Source organism: Lepidochelys olivacea, assembly GCF_965140295.1.
Source record: "Lepidochelys olivacea isolate rLepOli2 genome assembly, chromosome: 10".
Lineage (NCBI taxonomy): Eukaryota > Metazoa > Chordata > Testudines > Cheloniidae > Lepidochelys > Lepidochelys olivacea.
In genome coordinates, this window is record NC_140420.1 from 22,848,913 (window position 1) to 22,865,529 (window position 16,617).

Genomic DNA, 16,617 nt, shown 5'->3' on the forward strand with positions numbered 1-16,617 from the left:
CTATCAGGAGCGGCGTGTCTCTGGCGTGGCAGTTGAGGAGCCAATTGGAGATGGAGATGTTGCCTGCTCCTGTCAAACAGTCGCACCCGGAAGGGAGCGATGTAGAGGCGCATAGTTTGAGTAACCAGCCAATCGAAGGAACGGACAGGCAGGAGGGTACATATAGAGCCAATCGGAAGCAAAGAGTCTGTTGGTTTCAGCCAATCAGAGGAGCCGGCTCTGTCCTAGGAATTGTGGAGCCGATGGGAGAAGCAGAGATGTGGCCACAGCTGCCAATAGGGCGGGGCTGCTCTGTTTGAGGCGGCTGATTGTGGCGCTGGCCTCCCAGAAGCAGAGGGCGCAAGTACTAGGTGGCCGGGTTTCATCAGCGTAGCTGCCGCGGCAGGAGTGGAGACGGCGCTGTTGTTGTTGTCGTACCGAGAGATCGCCGCTGCCTCCGCTTTCCTCCCCAGCTGCGCCGGCGCCGGAGCTAGCGAGCAGGTACGTGGGGGGCTCAGCGAGCGCGGGAGCTGGCGGCTAGATCCCCCACCCCCCTCGGGCAGGCTGTCCATTGCCCATCACCACCCCCGCTAGGGGTGGGGGTGCTCTCGGCCCACGGCCCACTTCCCCCTCCTCTCCCCCCTTAGGGAAGCTGGTGTTGTCCCCTCTCCGCAGTGTCGGGGTTGGGTTTATTGCCCCCGGTAGCGGGGTTACCCTGGTGCCTCCCTCCTCCTCCTCAGCTCGTGTTAATCTTGTGCTGGGCTTGGTGAAGACCCTCGTTTGTGGTTCTGCGGCGGGGGCTCCCGATGGAGGTGTGGGGAACGAACACACGGCAGGCAATGCTAAGTGCCCGTTGCGAAGTACGGGCCGGGACCCTTTGGGTGTGATCCCCCTGTGGCGTGGACGGAGCGCGTGTGTGGAACCTCTTTTCGCCGCTGACAATCCCTGCTGCGGCTGGAGGGCCCCGGTGAGAGTGGGGCGGGAGGTGCTGGGGGACAGGCCGCCCCAGCCTATCAACTCTTACAGCCTAATTGTGACTTGATAGAACTTCAAGAGCCCCTGGCCCTATCCACTCAGTCTGGTCCGTTTTAAGCAATGATTTACAGCAAGGTCAGGTGTTACACCCGCTCCCGAGTATGTCTGCTATTTTTTTGGTTTTACAACTGCATTTTCCTATGGCTCATAAAATGGCAGTTTTCTGTTCCTGTGTGATGAGTGAGAGAAGAAAAAATAGTTGGCAAAGAAGGGAAGGTGACTATAAGAAACTCATTATTCAGAGACTGTTTATATACAAAGTGGTGTCAAATACACCAAGTACTATTAAAACAGTATTTAAATTGATCTTCAGGTACACCCTATAGCGGGGTGGGCAAACTTTTTGGCCCGAAGGCCGCATTGGGGTTGCAAAACTGTATGGGGGGACCAGGTAGGGAAGGCTGTGCCTCCCCAAACAACCTAGCCCCTACCCCATATCCACCCCCTCCCACTTCCTGCCCCTTGACTGCCCCCCTCAGAACTACCAACCCATACAACCCTCCGAGCTCCTTGTCCCCTGACTGCCCCCTCCTGGACCCCTGCCCCTCACTGCCCCCCTGGGACCTCACCCCCTATCCAACCCCCCCCCGACTGCCCTGACCCCTGTCCACACCCCCGCCCCCTGACAGGCCTGTCGGGACTCCCATGCCTATTGCCCCCCACCCCCCAAACCTCTGCCCCATCCAACCACCCCCGTCCCCTCACTGCCCTGACCCCTATCCACGACCCCACCCCCTATCCAACCCCCCTGCTCACTGTCCCCTGGGACTCCCATGCTGATCAAACCGCTCCCTGACACCCCCCCCCCCCGAACCTCTGCCCTATCCAATCACCCCCTGCTGCCTGTCCCCTTACTACCTCTCCCCCCCCCCCCCCCGGATCTCCTACCCCTTATCCAATCCCTGCCTCCTTTGTTAGTCTCTAAGGTGCCACAAGTACACTCCTTTTCTTTTTGCGAATACAGACTAACACGGCTGCTACTCTGAAACATGTCACTAGTGTTACACAATCACAGTGTGGTGTGAGTTACCTTTTCCATTTGTATATGATTTTCTTTCCTGTATGTTAAGAATGAATTTGTTTACAATTGGTATTAATTAATTTCTACAAAGTTAAGAAAAACACCTTAATATATGCAAAGTGCTATCATGTTCACAAATTGAGCAATCAGGAGAAATATAGAGAAATACTTAATCATTCAGTTATAGTAAAAGTTACTTGGAAAGTAGTAGGCAAAAAAATAAAATAAAACACAGAAATGATTTTAAAGTTGATGGTGTCTCTCTGTAAAGACACACTCGGTTGTAAGCATCAGATTTAATTAACTGTGGTTATCTTGTGAAACTTCTATCAATATAGTTTTCTTTATAAATACTGTTTCTGTCTAAATAAAGAAAGACACTTAAAATATTAGTTAAAAACAAACCTCAACCTCCTCCCCTCTAAAACAGCCTGAACTTCTTGGGAATGAGAAGTAACTTTGCAGTGCTTATATCTTCTGTTTTGAGTTTTCAAGGGGGTTTTAAAAATGATGGGGGAAGTGTGATAGCATAAAAGAAAACAAAACGTTTAGTGTCTTGTCTTGTCATTAGTGGGAAGAATCTAAACATACTGTAACAAAATGCTGCTGATAAATAACTTTAAAACGAGTATATTATTCAGCGGTTGAGCTTAAGCTTATTTTTTTTTGCTTATTATATTTAGATGTTTCCTCATAAACACAGTTTAATTTAGTTTCAGTTTAACTACGAACTATTGCAAATAAAGTAGGGGAATTGGGATATTGCAGTTTAGAGGAATTTTATTAATCAACTCGTCATGGCATAGGACAGTTCACTAATTGTTTCTTACTACTAACCATAAGTAATTATCTTAAACTTAATCACTGTTTAAAACTAGTAAATACAGATTGTATTTTAAATAATGCCAAGTGAATTTCCTGCATGGAGTATAGCTTTGATGGGACTGGGAACAGTGGAGATGCCCCTTAGGTGGATGAAATCTTAACCTGGAGCAACTAGGACAGTGTTCCATGTGCTCTCCCTGCTTCCCTCTTCACCTCCCATTTGCCATCAGTGCTTGTGGGGGGTTGGTTCTTTCCTCCCTTCCTTGTGCTGCAAGACGTGAGCAGGGTATCATGTACTTAATCTGGGCGGTGGGCCTGGCCTGCCTGTCACCGATGCTGCTGTTGGTGATGGAGGCTGGTAACAAGGCCAGGTGATTGGCTTCTGCCTACTGCAACTGGATATGGAGAGAGGTTGGTACTCTCTGCTGCCGAGGTGAGTAGGCATTCTGGGCTCCCAGTTTCAGCCCCACTCTGAATTGAATTGCTTGATCTCTTTTGATTCCGGTGGCTAGGCTGATGGCCAGTTTTGGGATCTAGAAGGGGCTTTTTCCGATATTGCAAAACTGGCAAACTGCTAGCTGGCGATCTAGTTTGGGGAGTTTAAATTACAACTGCCACAACTTTGGCAGGTTCCAATGCAATTGATGGGTTAGAAAGTGCCCACCTGAGGTCCCTTGAATGCACTGGTCCTGGACACAGCAATGCATTGTGAGGGGACCTGCCTCCATATCTTTTTTCAGTTTGTGGCACCATTCATCTTATCACTCCTATCTCTGGCATAGTATAGAGCAGGGTAGTGGGTTGGGGCTCAGGCTTTAAATTAGGGTTCCATGGCTGGCCTGAGGACATAGAGGGGGCATGGCCTTCACACCCACTTTCAGGTTTATGACACCCAGGGCCATTGGTGCCAGTGGAGAATGGCACTAGAACAATCCTGCTCGATAGTTTACAGTTTTCCCTGAAATCTAGAAAAGCACATACTATTCATAATGAGAAGTGGGTGTGCTGAGTTTCAGCTTTCTGATGTCGGCTGTTTTCACTGTAGTGGTGCATGGAGGAGAGAGAGATCGATCATAATAACTGTTTTCACAAAGGGGGAAGGGTAGTGTGTGTAACTGATGTGACTGATTGGAATTTTGTCAAAAATAAAAGACCTCCCCCCAAAAACCCCAAAACAAAAACCCCACAGTTCTTGGGGCAGACACCAAATATGGAAAGGGTTAAACCTAGAAGATGAATGTTTAAGAATTATAATCACACTTTGTACTTGTTTATAATAGACTTTTTTTTAACCTTAGCAGAAGCAGTCATTAGAGCTCTAATAATCTAAGTGGAAACTGTGGCTTTTTAGCAATTTCATTCTTCTTCATCATTGAAACTGAACTACAGGGCAGTCAATTTGAAAATAACATCTACAAAATTGTTTCCTAAAATCCACTCCAAAATGAAGAATTTTTAAGTAACGGTCTTATCTTACCAGGTCAAGATGTGAATTATTTTCGTAAATAAATTCTTTGTTAGCCATTGCATATGTTAAGCATAAGGCATGCCATATTATATGAAGTCTTTTTTACAGTTCTTTGCTCACTTATGTCAAGAGACATATATCCCACAATGCTCCGCAAAGCTAAACACAGCTTTTGGCATTAGTGAATATAAAGGCTGTCAAAGGCAAGATACGTTTGTTCTGTGTCCTAGTACAGGTACCTTCATGGTTTAAAATATAGTATCCAAAACAGAGATAAGGAGATGTACAGAACAGCAAGTTAAGGAACTGGTACAAACTAGCGGGTAGGATCTTCGTTGACATATAAAATGCTTTATAACTTGTAAGCAATTGTGCTATAAATATAAGTGGTTGGGGGCATATTTCAAAGCACACCCACTGTGGAACAGCACTGCAAGAAACAGCTTCCCAGAAGGATCCCAGAAGGATTGGTATCTTATTAACTCTTTCCTTTCTGTATTATACTGCTATGTTTGGTTTATTATTGGCTATGCTTTTAGACAATATTTTGCAGCATTCTGTTGGGACCTTTGGTAACGTTACCCTTTTCAAACAATCAAAAATTGAAAGGAAGTTAATAAAGATGATAGTCTTATTCTTAGCAACTGTCTTCTATTAGTTGAGGTTTTCATTAGCTTGACTTAAAATTACTTTTTTAATGCTACAGTCTGAGGTTCCATACATAGGTCTTTCAAGAATTAGCATATCTCAAACTGTAACTGATCAGACCTGCTGAATTGTGGCTATTACCCCTAAATACAGTTTTTTGCAACTCTAGTGTCTAACGTTTCCGTTTTATAACTAATATTTTTGGCTAACAACAGTTCTCTTGCTTCAAAGAGTCTTTGTGCTGACCTAATTTGTGACTTTGGGCAAGTCACTTCATCTCTGTATCAAAGTTTCAGTTTCCCCATTTTGCGAAGGAGGATAATGATACTTGCTTTCCTTTGTAAAGTGCTTCAGGATCTCTGGATGAGAAGTGTTATATAGAAAATGTGTGGTGCTGGTTATTGGTTTTGAGTTTTAGCAGTATAAATGCTGGATCAATTCAAAATAGTAATCTGCTTTCACTGACATCCGTAATATGAATATGCGAAATGACTGCATATTTGGTGAAAATGCAGTTCTGTACATTTCATGTGGATGAAGTCTACCTTATTCTCATGATTTTTTTCTTTCCTAGAGCTCATGACAGTTTTGTTATTGTTGAGTCCAAATCTCTTGTACCTAAAGAAAAATTTCTGGCACATTCTGGATGTTAGATCGAGCCTTTAAAATGTTCATTGAGTGCATCAGATAGTGCAGAAAGTAGAAGAGGCTCCTGTCTTGTCCAATGGTGGAGGGAAAAGAAGTGTCCAAGCCTTTTACATTAGGATGAATCAAATGGACTATTGAGGGTAAAAAAAATTTGGTGACTGCTTGGAGTATTTAGTAAAAAAGAAAAATCTGATAGTACAGCTCAGGAAGGAGAGATTGGTGCTGAAGACCTCACTTACGACACTGCCTTCCATTGATGACTTTCTTGGGCACAGGTTGGCCCATTGTGTTTAAGGGTTGCTGGTAGAATGCCCTTCTGGATGGAGGAATTCCTTAGGTTATTCATCAGTGGTATAAGGTTACTTCAGTGCACTGCCTTTTTCTGTGAAATAGGATGAATTCTTGTCGTTCATGGTGAAGATGACCGTCTGTTCAAAACAGTTTTGCTAGTCAAGATTTAGTGGCTGAGGGGTAACTTTTTTTTGGTCACCTTCACAGCAGTAGTTCAGGAATTTTATTCCATAGTCAGGTTCTGAGTGGGTGTTGAAGTAGTGGTGCTCCAACCTGCTGCCTTTATGTTTCATCTATTCTTCTTCATTGGACTGTGACCTTTGGGGAATAGTATGGAATATGAGTGCAGTGGTTTTTAACAATATGTGGTAATAAGGTTTTGCCAAACTAACTGTTCACTGGTTTTATGGAAGAGCAACACTGTCCATCACAGCTTTTTGGAAATCCACTCTCTGGAGACAGCTTTGTGATGTAGTCCTTAGATAGGGAGATGAAAAAGTTCCGATCTTCGTCAGAAATGGTGTGTGGACTAGTAAAAGTTGTGGGCACTTCTCTTGTCCTCCTCTAGGCCAGTTGCATCAGTGAACATCTGACTGTGCAAGTCGGACTTAAGATAACTTGGCTGAATCTCATGGTAATAGTGGATATGAGATTTTGAGCCAGTCTTGTAGGTGTCATCTGAGCAAGTATTCAAGTCATCTGGTACAATTAACGTTGGGGATTTAATTACTTATTACAGTAACTCCTCGCTTAACGTTGTAGTTATGTTCCTGAAAAATGCTACTTTAAGCAAAACAATGTTAAGCAAATCCAATTTCCCCATAAGAATTGAAGGGTTAATACATTGTCGTTAACGTAGCCTCGCACTGTACAAGGTAGCACAAATGGAGGGAGGGGAGACAGCATGGCAGAGAGAGACAGAGACCCACAGTATGTGTGTGAGAGAGAGAGAGACGTGCATTGCCCCTTTAAATACGCTGGCCCCCTCTAAGTACACTGACGTTTTAAGTAGATCAGCAAGTTGAGACAGCAGCTGCTGCCAGCAAGCTCCCTCATCCTGGGCTCTGTGGTGTTCCCCCCGCTCTGTGGGGATGGGTGCGGGTGGGAGGGAGAGGACACCCTGACATTAGCATCCTCCTTCTACACCCCCACCCCCAAGCAGGAGGCTCCTGGGAGCAGCTCCAAGGCAGAGGGCAGGAGCAGCACACGGCAGTGGGGAGAGGGACAGTTGAACTACCCAGCAATAGATAGCCTGCTGGGCAGCTGCCGCACAGGGAACTTAGGGGAGCTGATAGTGGGGCTGCCAGTCCACCCTGGTTCCAAGCCCTCACCAGCTAGCTCCAACAGGCTGCTCTTTCTGCAAGCAGTCAACAAAGCAGGTGGCTGCCAAACGTTATAAGGGAACATTGCACAACTTTAAACGAGCGTGTTCTCTAATTGATCAGCAACATAACATTAACCAGAACGACTTTAAGTGAGGAGTTACTGTACTTATTTATATTATGGTAGGCAGGTAGGGGCCTCAGGTGACTGTCTAAACATGTCAAAGGAAGCATTCCTTGCCTCAAAGACCTCACAGTCTAGGCTTTTGACAAGATATAGCAGGCAGGTGAAACAGACCAACAGGATTAGGGAGGAAATGAAATAACAGTTTTACACACTAGGCAGTAGTCTCAATTCGCCACCTGCCTAGTATTGCCAACTCCAGTGACCTTTTTCATGGATCACACAGGTTTGGCTGGGGTTGGAGCAGTGTTCTGATGGTGCAAAAAGCTCAAGCCTTCACAAATTTCAGCCATGCCTGGTAGGGAAACCCCTTTTGACTGGCTGCTTTCCCCAGTGTCACGCCTCCTGGGGAAGAGCAGCCAATTTACAAGCAGACAGAATACTACTCTCTGTCTCCCCTCAGGAGCAGATACCATTCTTATAGGAAGAAAGAGGGTGCAGAGGGAGCCCAGCAGCTCAGGGTGGCTCTGCTCCTTCCGCCCCTCTTGTGAGCAAGTGAATGGTTCATCAGCTGCTTCCCCACTTCACTCTCCTTCCCTGCAACACCCTGTCCTTGAGGGGACAGGAGTGGGTGAAGAACCCCAGGTGCTGCCCGCCAGCCAGGAAGGGGAGACAGGAGACCCTGCTGCAGCTCCTCTAGGCCGGGAGAGATGAGTGAAGAGCCCATGAGGTGCAGGAAGAGCAGAGGTGGATTCACCAAGGGAACAGTCAGCATGGGTTCACCAAGGGCAAGTCATGCCTGACTAATCTAATTGCTTTCTATGATGAGATAACTGGCTCTGTGGATGAGGGGAAAGCCGTGGACGTGTTATTCCTTGACTTTAGCAAAGCTTTTGATACGGTCTCCCACAGTATTCTTGCCAGCAAGTTAAAGAAGTATGGGCTGGATGAATGGACTATAAGGTGGATAGAAAGCTGGCTAGATGGTCGGCTCAACGGGTAGTGATCAATGGCTCCATGTCTAGTTGGCAGCCAACATCAAGCGGAGTGCCCCAAGGGTCAGTCCTGGGGCCGGTTTTGTTCAATATCTTCATTAATGAGCTGGAGGATGGCGTGGACTGAACCCTCAGCAAGTTTACAGATGACACTAAACTGGGAGGAGTGATAGATACGCTGGAGGGTAGGGATAGGATACAGAAGGACCTAGACAAATCAGAGGATTGGGCCAAAAGAAATCTGATGAGGTTCAACAAGGACAAGTGCAGAGTCCTGCACTTAGGACAGAAGAATCACATGCATTGCTACAGCCTAGAGACCAAATGGCTGGGCAGCAGTTCTGCAGAAAAGGACGTAGGGGTTACAGAGGACGAGAAGCTGGATATGAGTCAACAGTGTGCCCTTGTTGCCAAGAAAGACTAACAGCATTTTGGGCTGTATAAGTAGAGGCATTGCAAGCAGATCGAGGGACGTGATCGTTCCTCTCTATTCGACATTGGTGAGGTCTCATCTGGAGCACTGTGTCCAGTTTTTCCACATCCTTCTTGTAGTGTGGGCACAACTGAAGGAGTCCAGTGGAGGGCAACAAAAATGATTAGGGGACTGGAACACATGACTTATGAGGAGAGGCTGAGGGAACTGGGATTTAGTCTTCAGAAGAGAAGAGTGGGGGGATTTGATAGCTGCTTTCAACTACCTGAAATGGGGTTCCGAAGAGGATGGATCTAGACTCAGTGGTAACAGATGACAGAACAAGGAGTAATGATCTCAAGTTGCAGTGGGGGAGGTTTAGGTTGGATATTGGGAAAATCTTTTTCACTAGGAGGGTGGTGAAAAACCAGAATGTGTTATCTAGGGAGGTGGTGGAATCTCCTTCCTTAGAGGTTTTTAAGGTCAGGCTTGATAAAGCCTTGGCTGGGATGATTTAGTTGGGGATTGATCCTGCTTTGAGCAGGGGGTTGGACTAGATGACCTCCTGAGGTCCCTTTCAACCCTGATATTTTGATTCTTTGAGGTGAGGCTGGGTGGGGCAAGGGATAGAGAATTAATAGGGTAGTGGGTAGATGGAAGGGGGATGGGCAGATGTGGGGGTGTAAGCTTCTGTAGCAGGTGCCAAAATCATGTTAATAAATTTGGGAGTAGTGGCATACTAATTCTCTCTCTCACTGGGGGTGAATGGGTCAAGTCAAGGATCAAAAGATAGACAAAAACCTCAATATATTCTCTGCTTTTAAAAATCTTGGTTTTTTTAGGCCAATCTCATTTTTTAGGGTTCAAATAATTGATGACCTTTGGGCTGACAACACTGCTAATATCTATGTGTTCAACAGTGGCTCTGATGTACAACAGCTCTGGCAGTTGTCTGTTTGGGAGAAGAAAAGCGACCTGGATAATGCTAGGATTTCCATATCCGACCTGTTCTGTGGTGTACATGCTAGAGAACTCAATGAGTTCTTCCGAGGTCAAATACCAATACTATTGCCACTCTACCTTCTTTGTTCTCTCTGTAAGATTATGATGTATTGAGGAGCCTGGTGGCATGAACTATACCAGGATAAAACTGGTCCTATCATTTTCCAAGGTTTTGATGATACATGCAGACTTGTTCTGTGGTGTACATACCAGGTGTGGGGTGGGCAAGATCAATATGTAAATAGTGTTGGTATTGTAATCTGCCAATGTCATATTAGTTGTCATGAGCCTGAGTTTTGGGAAATTTCCTTTCTTTTTGTGGGAAGATGGTGGCATATGTCCAGCCTGGCTTTGGTGTTTCTTTTTATATCTCCTCACGCTTACTGTAACTGGAATTCAGAAGTTTAATCCATGGAGTGGTGAAGATGGGAAGCAGAGATGCTCACATGCCCAGATAGAAAGATTTTCATGCTGCCTTTTGGCATGTGTGCTTGGAATTGCTTACCATTATGCCATGTGCTTCTACTATACAATACTTTACAAAGTTTATTTTGTATCTGTCTTGCCTAGATCTAAAAACACTATAGAATTGACTAATAAAGTCATAGGAAAGAAATTTAAATATAAAACAGTAGAGAATATGTTAAAGTATGTTGTCCTAGGCTTTTATGGTGTATTTCCTATCCTGGAAAAGGATCATTGAAGGTTGCCTTTGTACCCAAATGAATGAATAAACTTTGAGTACTTTGTATCAGTGGCATATTCTTAAGCTTAGCTATAATTGACTTTCTATTTTATCTGTTTGGTATCAAGGGTCACAATAAGGAATTCTGTATATTCAGTGGAACTGAGAACTTGAGGGATCCTTTGGGGATGTGTTTCAACTCTGTGCCACATTTTAGGCATGGTTAAAATGAGAATAATTCTTATACCTTACAGAGATGATATAGCTTTTTAAGATCCTTGGATGAAAGGTATTAGAAAAATGCAAGGTATTAACAGTAAATGATTTAGGGTTACTTCTAGATTTTAATTAAAAAGTTGCTCATCTGGAAAATCTACCTTTTGGCTGAAGTAACTTATGGCCTGGAATTTTCTCGGCCTGTAAGTAAGTATGTGTGTGTGTGTGTGTGTGTGTGTGTGTGTGTGTTTAAAGTTTGAACAAATTATCTGCACCTGTGCCACAGGTTGGGTTTATAGGTTGAGCATGGTAAAGGTCAAAAATGCATAAACACCAGCTGACTGTTTTTGTTTAGGACTGTTGCCCTTTTTGAGAACTTCATCAGAGAACAAAATGTTACTCATGGTTGCTTCCTTTTTCTTTCTGAGCAGTCAAGAACATTTCTTTAGGATAAGAATCAATTTCCACAGTCCTCATTCTCTGTAGAATAGCTCTTCAACTGTCAGTGTGGACAGTTAGAGCTTTTTGGATGAAGTTTTGAACTGGCTCTAAATTTTCATTTGAACTGATTAATATAGATCCATGCTAGTCTAAGTCTATTGGCCAGCCTGGGAAGCTTGCTCCCGTGGGCTCCAAAATGCTGTATAGACATACCCTTAGACTCTTAAATAACTCAAATGCTTTTGAAAATTTTCTTGTTTTCCTTAAATGTTACAGTACAAATATCCAAATACTGTTGTCAGGGGTGCTGTATGAATTATGGGGGGGGGGGGGGGAAATACATCCATGCATTGAAGGGGAGTGAGACCAAGTGATAAGGACATGAGAGAGGCCACACAGGATCAGACCAGTGGTCCATCTAGTTTAGTATCCTGTCTTCCAACAGTGGCCAACGCCATATCTTCAGAGGGATTGAACAGAACAGGGCAATTTATCGTGTGATCCATCTCATGTGATCCATCCCATGTTGTTCAGTCCCAGCAACTGGTCTATGGACACACTTAGCATTTTCCATTGGCATGTTAGACAACTTTTCAAATAGCTGCCTGCACACACATTTTATAAACATATCATGATTAAATTCCCAAAATTTGTTCATCATAAAATGACTTTTGGGGAGAAATATATCCTTTTATAACTATGCTGAGTGAAATAACTTTTTAAACTATGCATTACAAATATCTAAAGTGTTTCACTTTCACCCAACCAGTACAAATTCTTTCCTTTCCACACGAACACTTGTTGGACAATGTCTTAACTTATCAGAATCCTCCTTTCTTCTTGGTTGTCTGAACATGATTTTTCCTGAGGGCTATTCTTCCTTTATTAGAAAAATTAATGAAATGGGAACTCGATAGAAATATAGAATCTGTTAATTTATTACATACAGTTTTTAAACTTTAATATTTTTTAAATAAAATAAATTCAGCTCTGTTTAAAAGATAAAACAAAAACCCTTCCTTTTCCTCCAGAAGGAAGCACAGCTTAACTGTAAGCTTGCTCAATGCTGAAAGTTACCATATAAGTTTTATTCTAGGGGCAATCTTACTCAACCATAGTTTAAAGAAATATGTCTTGCTGTTAATTCCGTCATTTCAGAATCAGTATTGCTCTTGCATTGCAGTTAGAGGGCAGATAGAATTGCATTAGCTATTTGGTCACACTTAGGGCATCCTTAGTATTGAAACTGGTGTACTGTATTACTTTTTTTTGTCCCTTTTTATATAAGGAGTGACTTGCATTATATGTGTATTTTTAAGATTGTCAGGAACACCAAGAGTATTGAATGTAGATACTCCTTTATTGTAATGGCAGGGGGAGGAGGAGAAATAACTTTATAATCTGAACAAATGATTGATTAAACTTTAATAGCTATAGGACCATTAAACAAGATAAAATCAATGAGTTAAATTGAATGATATTTTAACTAGGGATATAAATTATCAAATCGTCAGCATTAGTCTTACCTTTAACCCACCCTAACCTTTAGCCCCTAGCCCTGGGCCGACCTGGCCGGAGCTGCCCCAGCCCCTCTCCCTTTAACTGGTTAAATGATATAATTTTAATAGTTTAAACAGTTAACTTTTTAAATGATATATACATCCCTAATTTCAGCAATACCTCTTGTTTCCGGCAAGGCTTAATCAGATTAATTTGTATTAAAGCTGTGACACAAAAGACAAATATCTACACTTGAGCTCTTTCTGAGTTTGTCAAAGCAAACCTAAACATTGTGATGGATTTTTAAGTCATGTGTGTTGATCACAAAACTGAGAGGCTTACTAATTAGACTCATCTTGCTTTTAATTCTGTCAGCAGTTAGGAGATGAAGATACAAAAACATCTCTCTAGATTTTGACTTCATACGGTCGGTATTGTTCATATTAGAGGGTATTCCAACATATTTTTCAGTAATAAATGAAACAGTATTACAAGTTTATTTCGCCTGCAGGAAATACAACAGCAGTTATTGGTGCAAAATATTTTGTGAGCATCTGGTGGTATTTTAGCAGTAGTGCAGTGAATTTGGTTTTTTGAGAGCAGGGTTGGGTATTTGACTGGTCCAAAAATCTCCCACAAATGCAAACAAACTTGTTTGTCTTAGCAATTGGCTGAACAAGAAATAGGACTGAATGGACTTGTAGGCTCTGAAGTTTTACATTGTTTTGTTTTTGAGTGCAGTTATGTAACAAAAAACCCCTACAGTTGTAAGTTGCACTTTCATGGTAGAGATTGCGCTACAGTACTTGTATGAAATGAATTGAAAAATATTGTTTCTTTTCTTTATCTTTTTTACAGTGCAGATATTTGTAATAAAAATGTGAACACTGTACACTTTGTATTCTGTGTTGTAATTGAAATTGATGTATTTGAAAATGTAGAAAAACATCCAAAAATATTTAATAAATTTCAGTTGGTATTCTGTTTTTTACATGGTGATTAATCACGATTAATTTTTTTAATTGTGAATAATTTTTTTTAGTTAATCGAGTGAGTTAACTGCGATTTAATCAACAGCCCTAAAAAAGTAAGACAACCATAGGTACTTATGCCAAATTACCAAAAACGTTACTTAACTAAGTTGTTTTAATTCAGAATAATTAGAAACAGAATGAAATGAAGTTCTAGAAAAATGAAAGAATAGCACCATGATTACTCCTGGGGGAATTCTAAGCCAAAAAATTAAAAATTCTGCGCACGATATTTTAAAATTCTGCAAAATTCTGTATATTTTATTAGTCAAAATAACATTATATAATCACACCAGTTTCAATTATTTTGGTAATTTATTTCAAAATACCTGTCAGCAACTACATCTATAACAATACAGACACACAAAATTTCCCCCAGGAGCAGAGAGTTAAAGAAACCCCTGTTTCCTCTGCCCCTTGCCCCTCAGAGCACAGCAGGAGGGTGCCCCCCCAGCCCAGACACTTGCACCCCCTCTTCCCTCAGAGCCCACCTGGAGGTCCTCCCCAGCCCCAGTACTTGCACCCGTCTTCCCCCCAGAGCCCAGGGATCCAGAGGGAGAAACATCTTGGTGCTGGGTCCTAGGCTTGTATGGAGTTTCCTGTACGCCACCTCCTTCCTTCAGGGCATGCCAGGAACTGCAGCTGCTGAAAGTCCTCCATCTCCTCCCCCTCCTGCTTCTCCCTCTTGCTCCCCCTGCCCCGGTGTCTTCTACTTGCAAGCTGGGCTGCGGGGTCCAGTGGCCAGCAGCACCTCTGCAACCCATTTCTGTGGGAGAAAAAGGAAATCCCTGCATTCACAACTCTAATTTCTGCGCAAATTCTGCAAGCGCAGTGGTGCAGAATTCCCCAGGAGTACTTGATGCAGAGAGGTAGGCCATAGCCTATGTTAAGGCATTCTTGCTGGAATATTTGACCATGGTCAAATAAGTGTTTGACTGGCGGCTTGCCAAGTTTGTTTGAGACTGTAACATGGTCCTATGCCATCTAGAGTGGACAAGTTCCCGAATAGTCAGAGTACTTACCGCTGTTTGGTAGCGACTAGCCTGGCTATTTTTGCAGTGGCTCTGACACACTTCACTTATAAGTCTATCTAGTCCTTCATGAGTGGAGGAATAACATTCTCAGCAGGTGAGAGGAATAGAAACAGATTGGCAGGGAGGTTCTCTGTGAAATTGTTGCACACAACTCGGGAGAAAAAAGAGAATGTTGGGTTGGACACTCGGCTTATACCCACCCCTGCTTACAGTAGGAACTTAATTTTAATGCAGCGTCTGGAAAAAATGACTTCTCGCTCCTACTTCTGTGCAGTATCAGCATTGTTATTGAACCTAGCCCTGGTGTGAGATTTGAACCATCTGGTCTAGAGGCAAATGTACTAGCAAGTGGGGCATGTTAAAAGCCTCTGTTTATTCTTTCAGAAACCGCAGAGTTAAAAAGTGGATGTGCGGGGTAACATGTCCAGTGTACCTGAAGACAGAAGTATCAGACAGCAGGACATCAAGAAAGGATTGCAATTTATACAGTAAGATCTTATGACAGATGTTCTTATGGGTTTGTGTGTGTGTACAGTCCTACTTAAAATGTGAAAAGAAAAGGAGTACTTATGGCACCTTAGAGACTAACCAATTTATTTGAGCATGAGCTTTCGTGAGCTACAGCTCACTTCATCGGATGCAGTGAGCTGTAGCTCACGAAAGCTCATGCTCAAATAAATTGGTTAGTCTCTAAGGTGCCACAAGTCCTCCTTTTCTTTTTGCGAATACAGACTAACACGGCTGTTACTCTGAAACCTGAGACTTAAAATGTGGTTAGACTTTTTATTTATACTGTCTTTAAAGAGTGAGATAAGGGTGAGCATTTGGCCAATTCATACTTCATTATCTATCCACATTTCAGCATACTCTTGTTTTTAAATGTTTAGGGGCTCAAAATTGACCCTCCCGTTTGCTTTAACACAAGTAGGAATGCCAGAACTAAGGCTGACCATGCACCCTTAATTTAGGCTACTGGTGCGTAAGCATTACAGTAGTGTGCAATCATGTAACTAACAAAAAGAAAAGGAGTACATGTGGCACCTTAGAGACTAACATTTATTTGAGCATAGGCTTTCATGAGCTACAGCTCACTGCATCCGACGAAGTGAGCTGTAGCTCACGAAAGCCTATGCTCAAATAAATGTGTTAGTCTCTAAGGTGCCACAAGTACTCCTTTTCTTTTTGCGGATATAGACTAACACGGCTGCTACTCTGAAACATGTAATTAACAGCTACTCTTTTTTCTAGGACCCCTGCCTAATATACAAAATGGATGGTGCTCAGGGAATGAATTAAGGGTTCTGAGTGCTACAGACAACACTAAGTTTAATATTTATTTTTAACAATCTATTCATTTACAAAATTTGCTTATCTTTAATTCCTAGGTCTACTCTGCCCTATCCAGGGACACAAGAACAGTATGAGGTAATGGAGTTATTCTCTGAAATCTATTAGAAACATATGATTCTATAATAGGTGGAAATCTTCCTTGTGGTGCTTTTTTTAAAAAAAAAAAAACTGTCAGTTTTTCTGAGGGTCTAAATGACATTTTTACTAGTTTTTAATACTGATAAACTGCAGTGGTATTTATCTTTCACTATCTTGTCTCACCCTGCCATGTATATAATCAAATATTTGAATGCACAGAAATAAGTTATATAGTAGCTCAGAGAGAGAATTTTTAAACTGCAAGTTCACTCAACCTTGGCTACAAACTTAGTTCCAACAATTTCAGGAATCAAGATCATGTTCTTTTTTCAGTGAAGTTAGTTTAGCACCCCATTAGCTAGACAGGAGGAGGTAGATTCACATGGTGAAACTACCCAGGCATTTTTCTGCAGTTGTAGATAACTGGTCATTAGTTTAGTTTTGCAGCTCGCTTTCTGTTGATATTAAAACTCTCTTCTTTCTCAGTGGTTTGAGTTTTGGACATGAATGGG

At 42.7% G+C, this 16,617-nt stretch overlaps 1 protein-coding gene across 2 annotated transcripts in view; it reads left to right on the forward strand.

Moving 5' to 3' along the window:
- The first annotated feature begins 322 nt into the window (after positions 1-322).
- Positions 323-16,617, forward strand: part of ZC3H7A (zinc finger CCCH-type containing 7A) — a 45,484-nt gene continuing 29,189 nt past the window's right edge. The window contains exons 1-3 of one of the 2 annotated variants that reach the window (XM_084642270.1): positions 323-480; positions 15,062-15,165; positions 16,063-16,102. In XM_084642270.1, the coding sequence (XP_084498396.1) occupies positions 15,098-15,165; positions 16,063-16,102 (108 nt within the window). In that variant the 5' untranslated portion in view covers positions 323-480; positions 15,062-15,097. Of the gene's footprint in view, positions 481-773; positions 947-15,061; positions 15,166-16,062; positions 16,103-16,617 lie in introns of those variants that run through there. The other variant, XM_084642271.1, reaches the window with a different exon arrangement.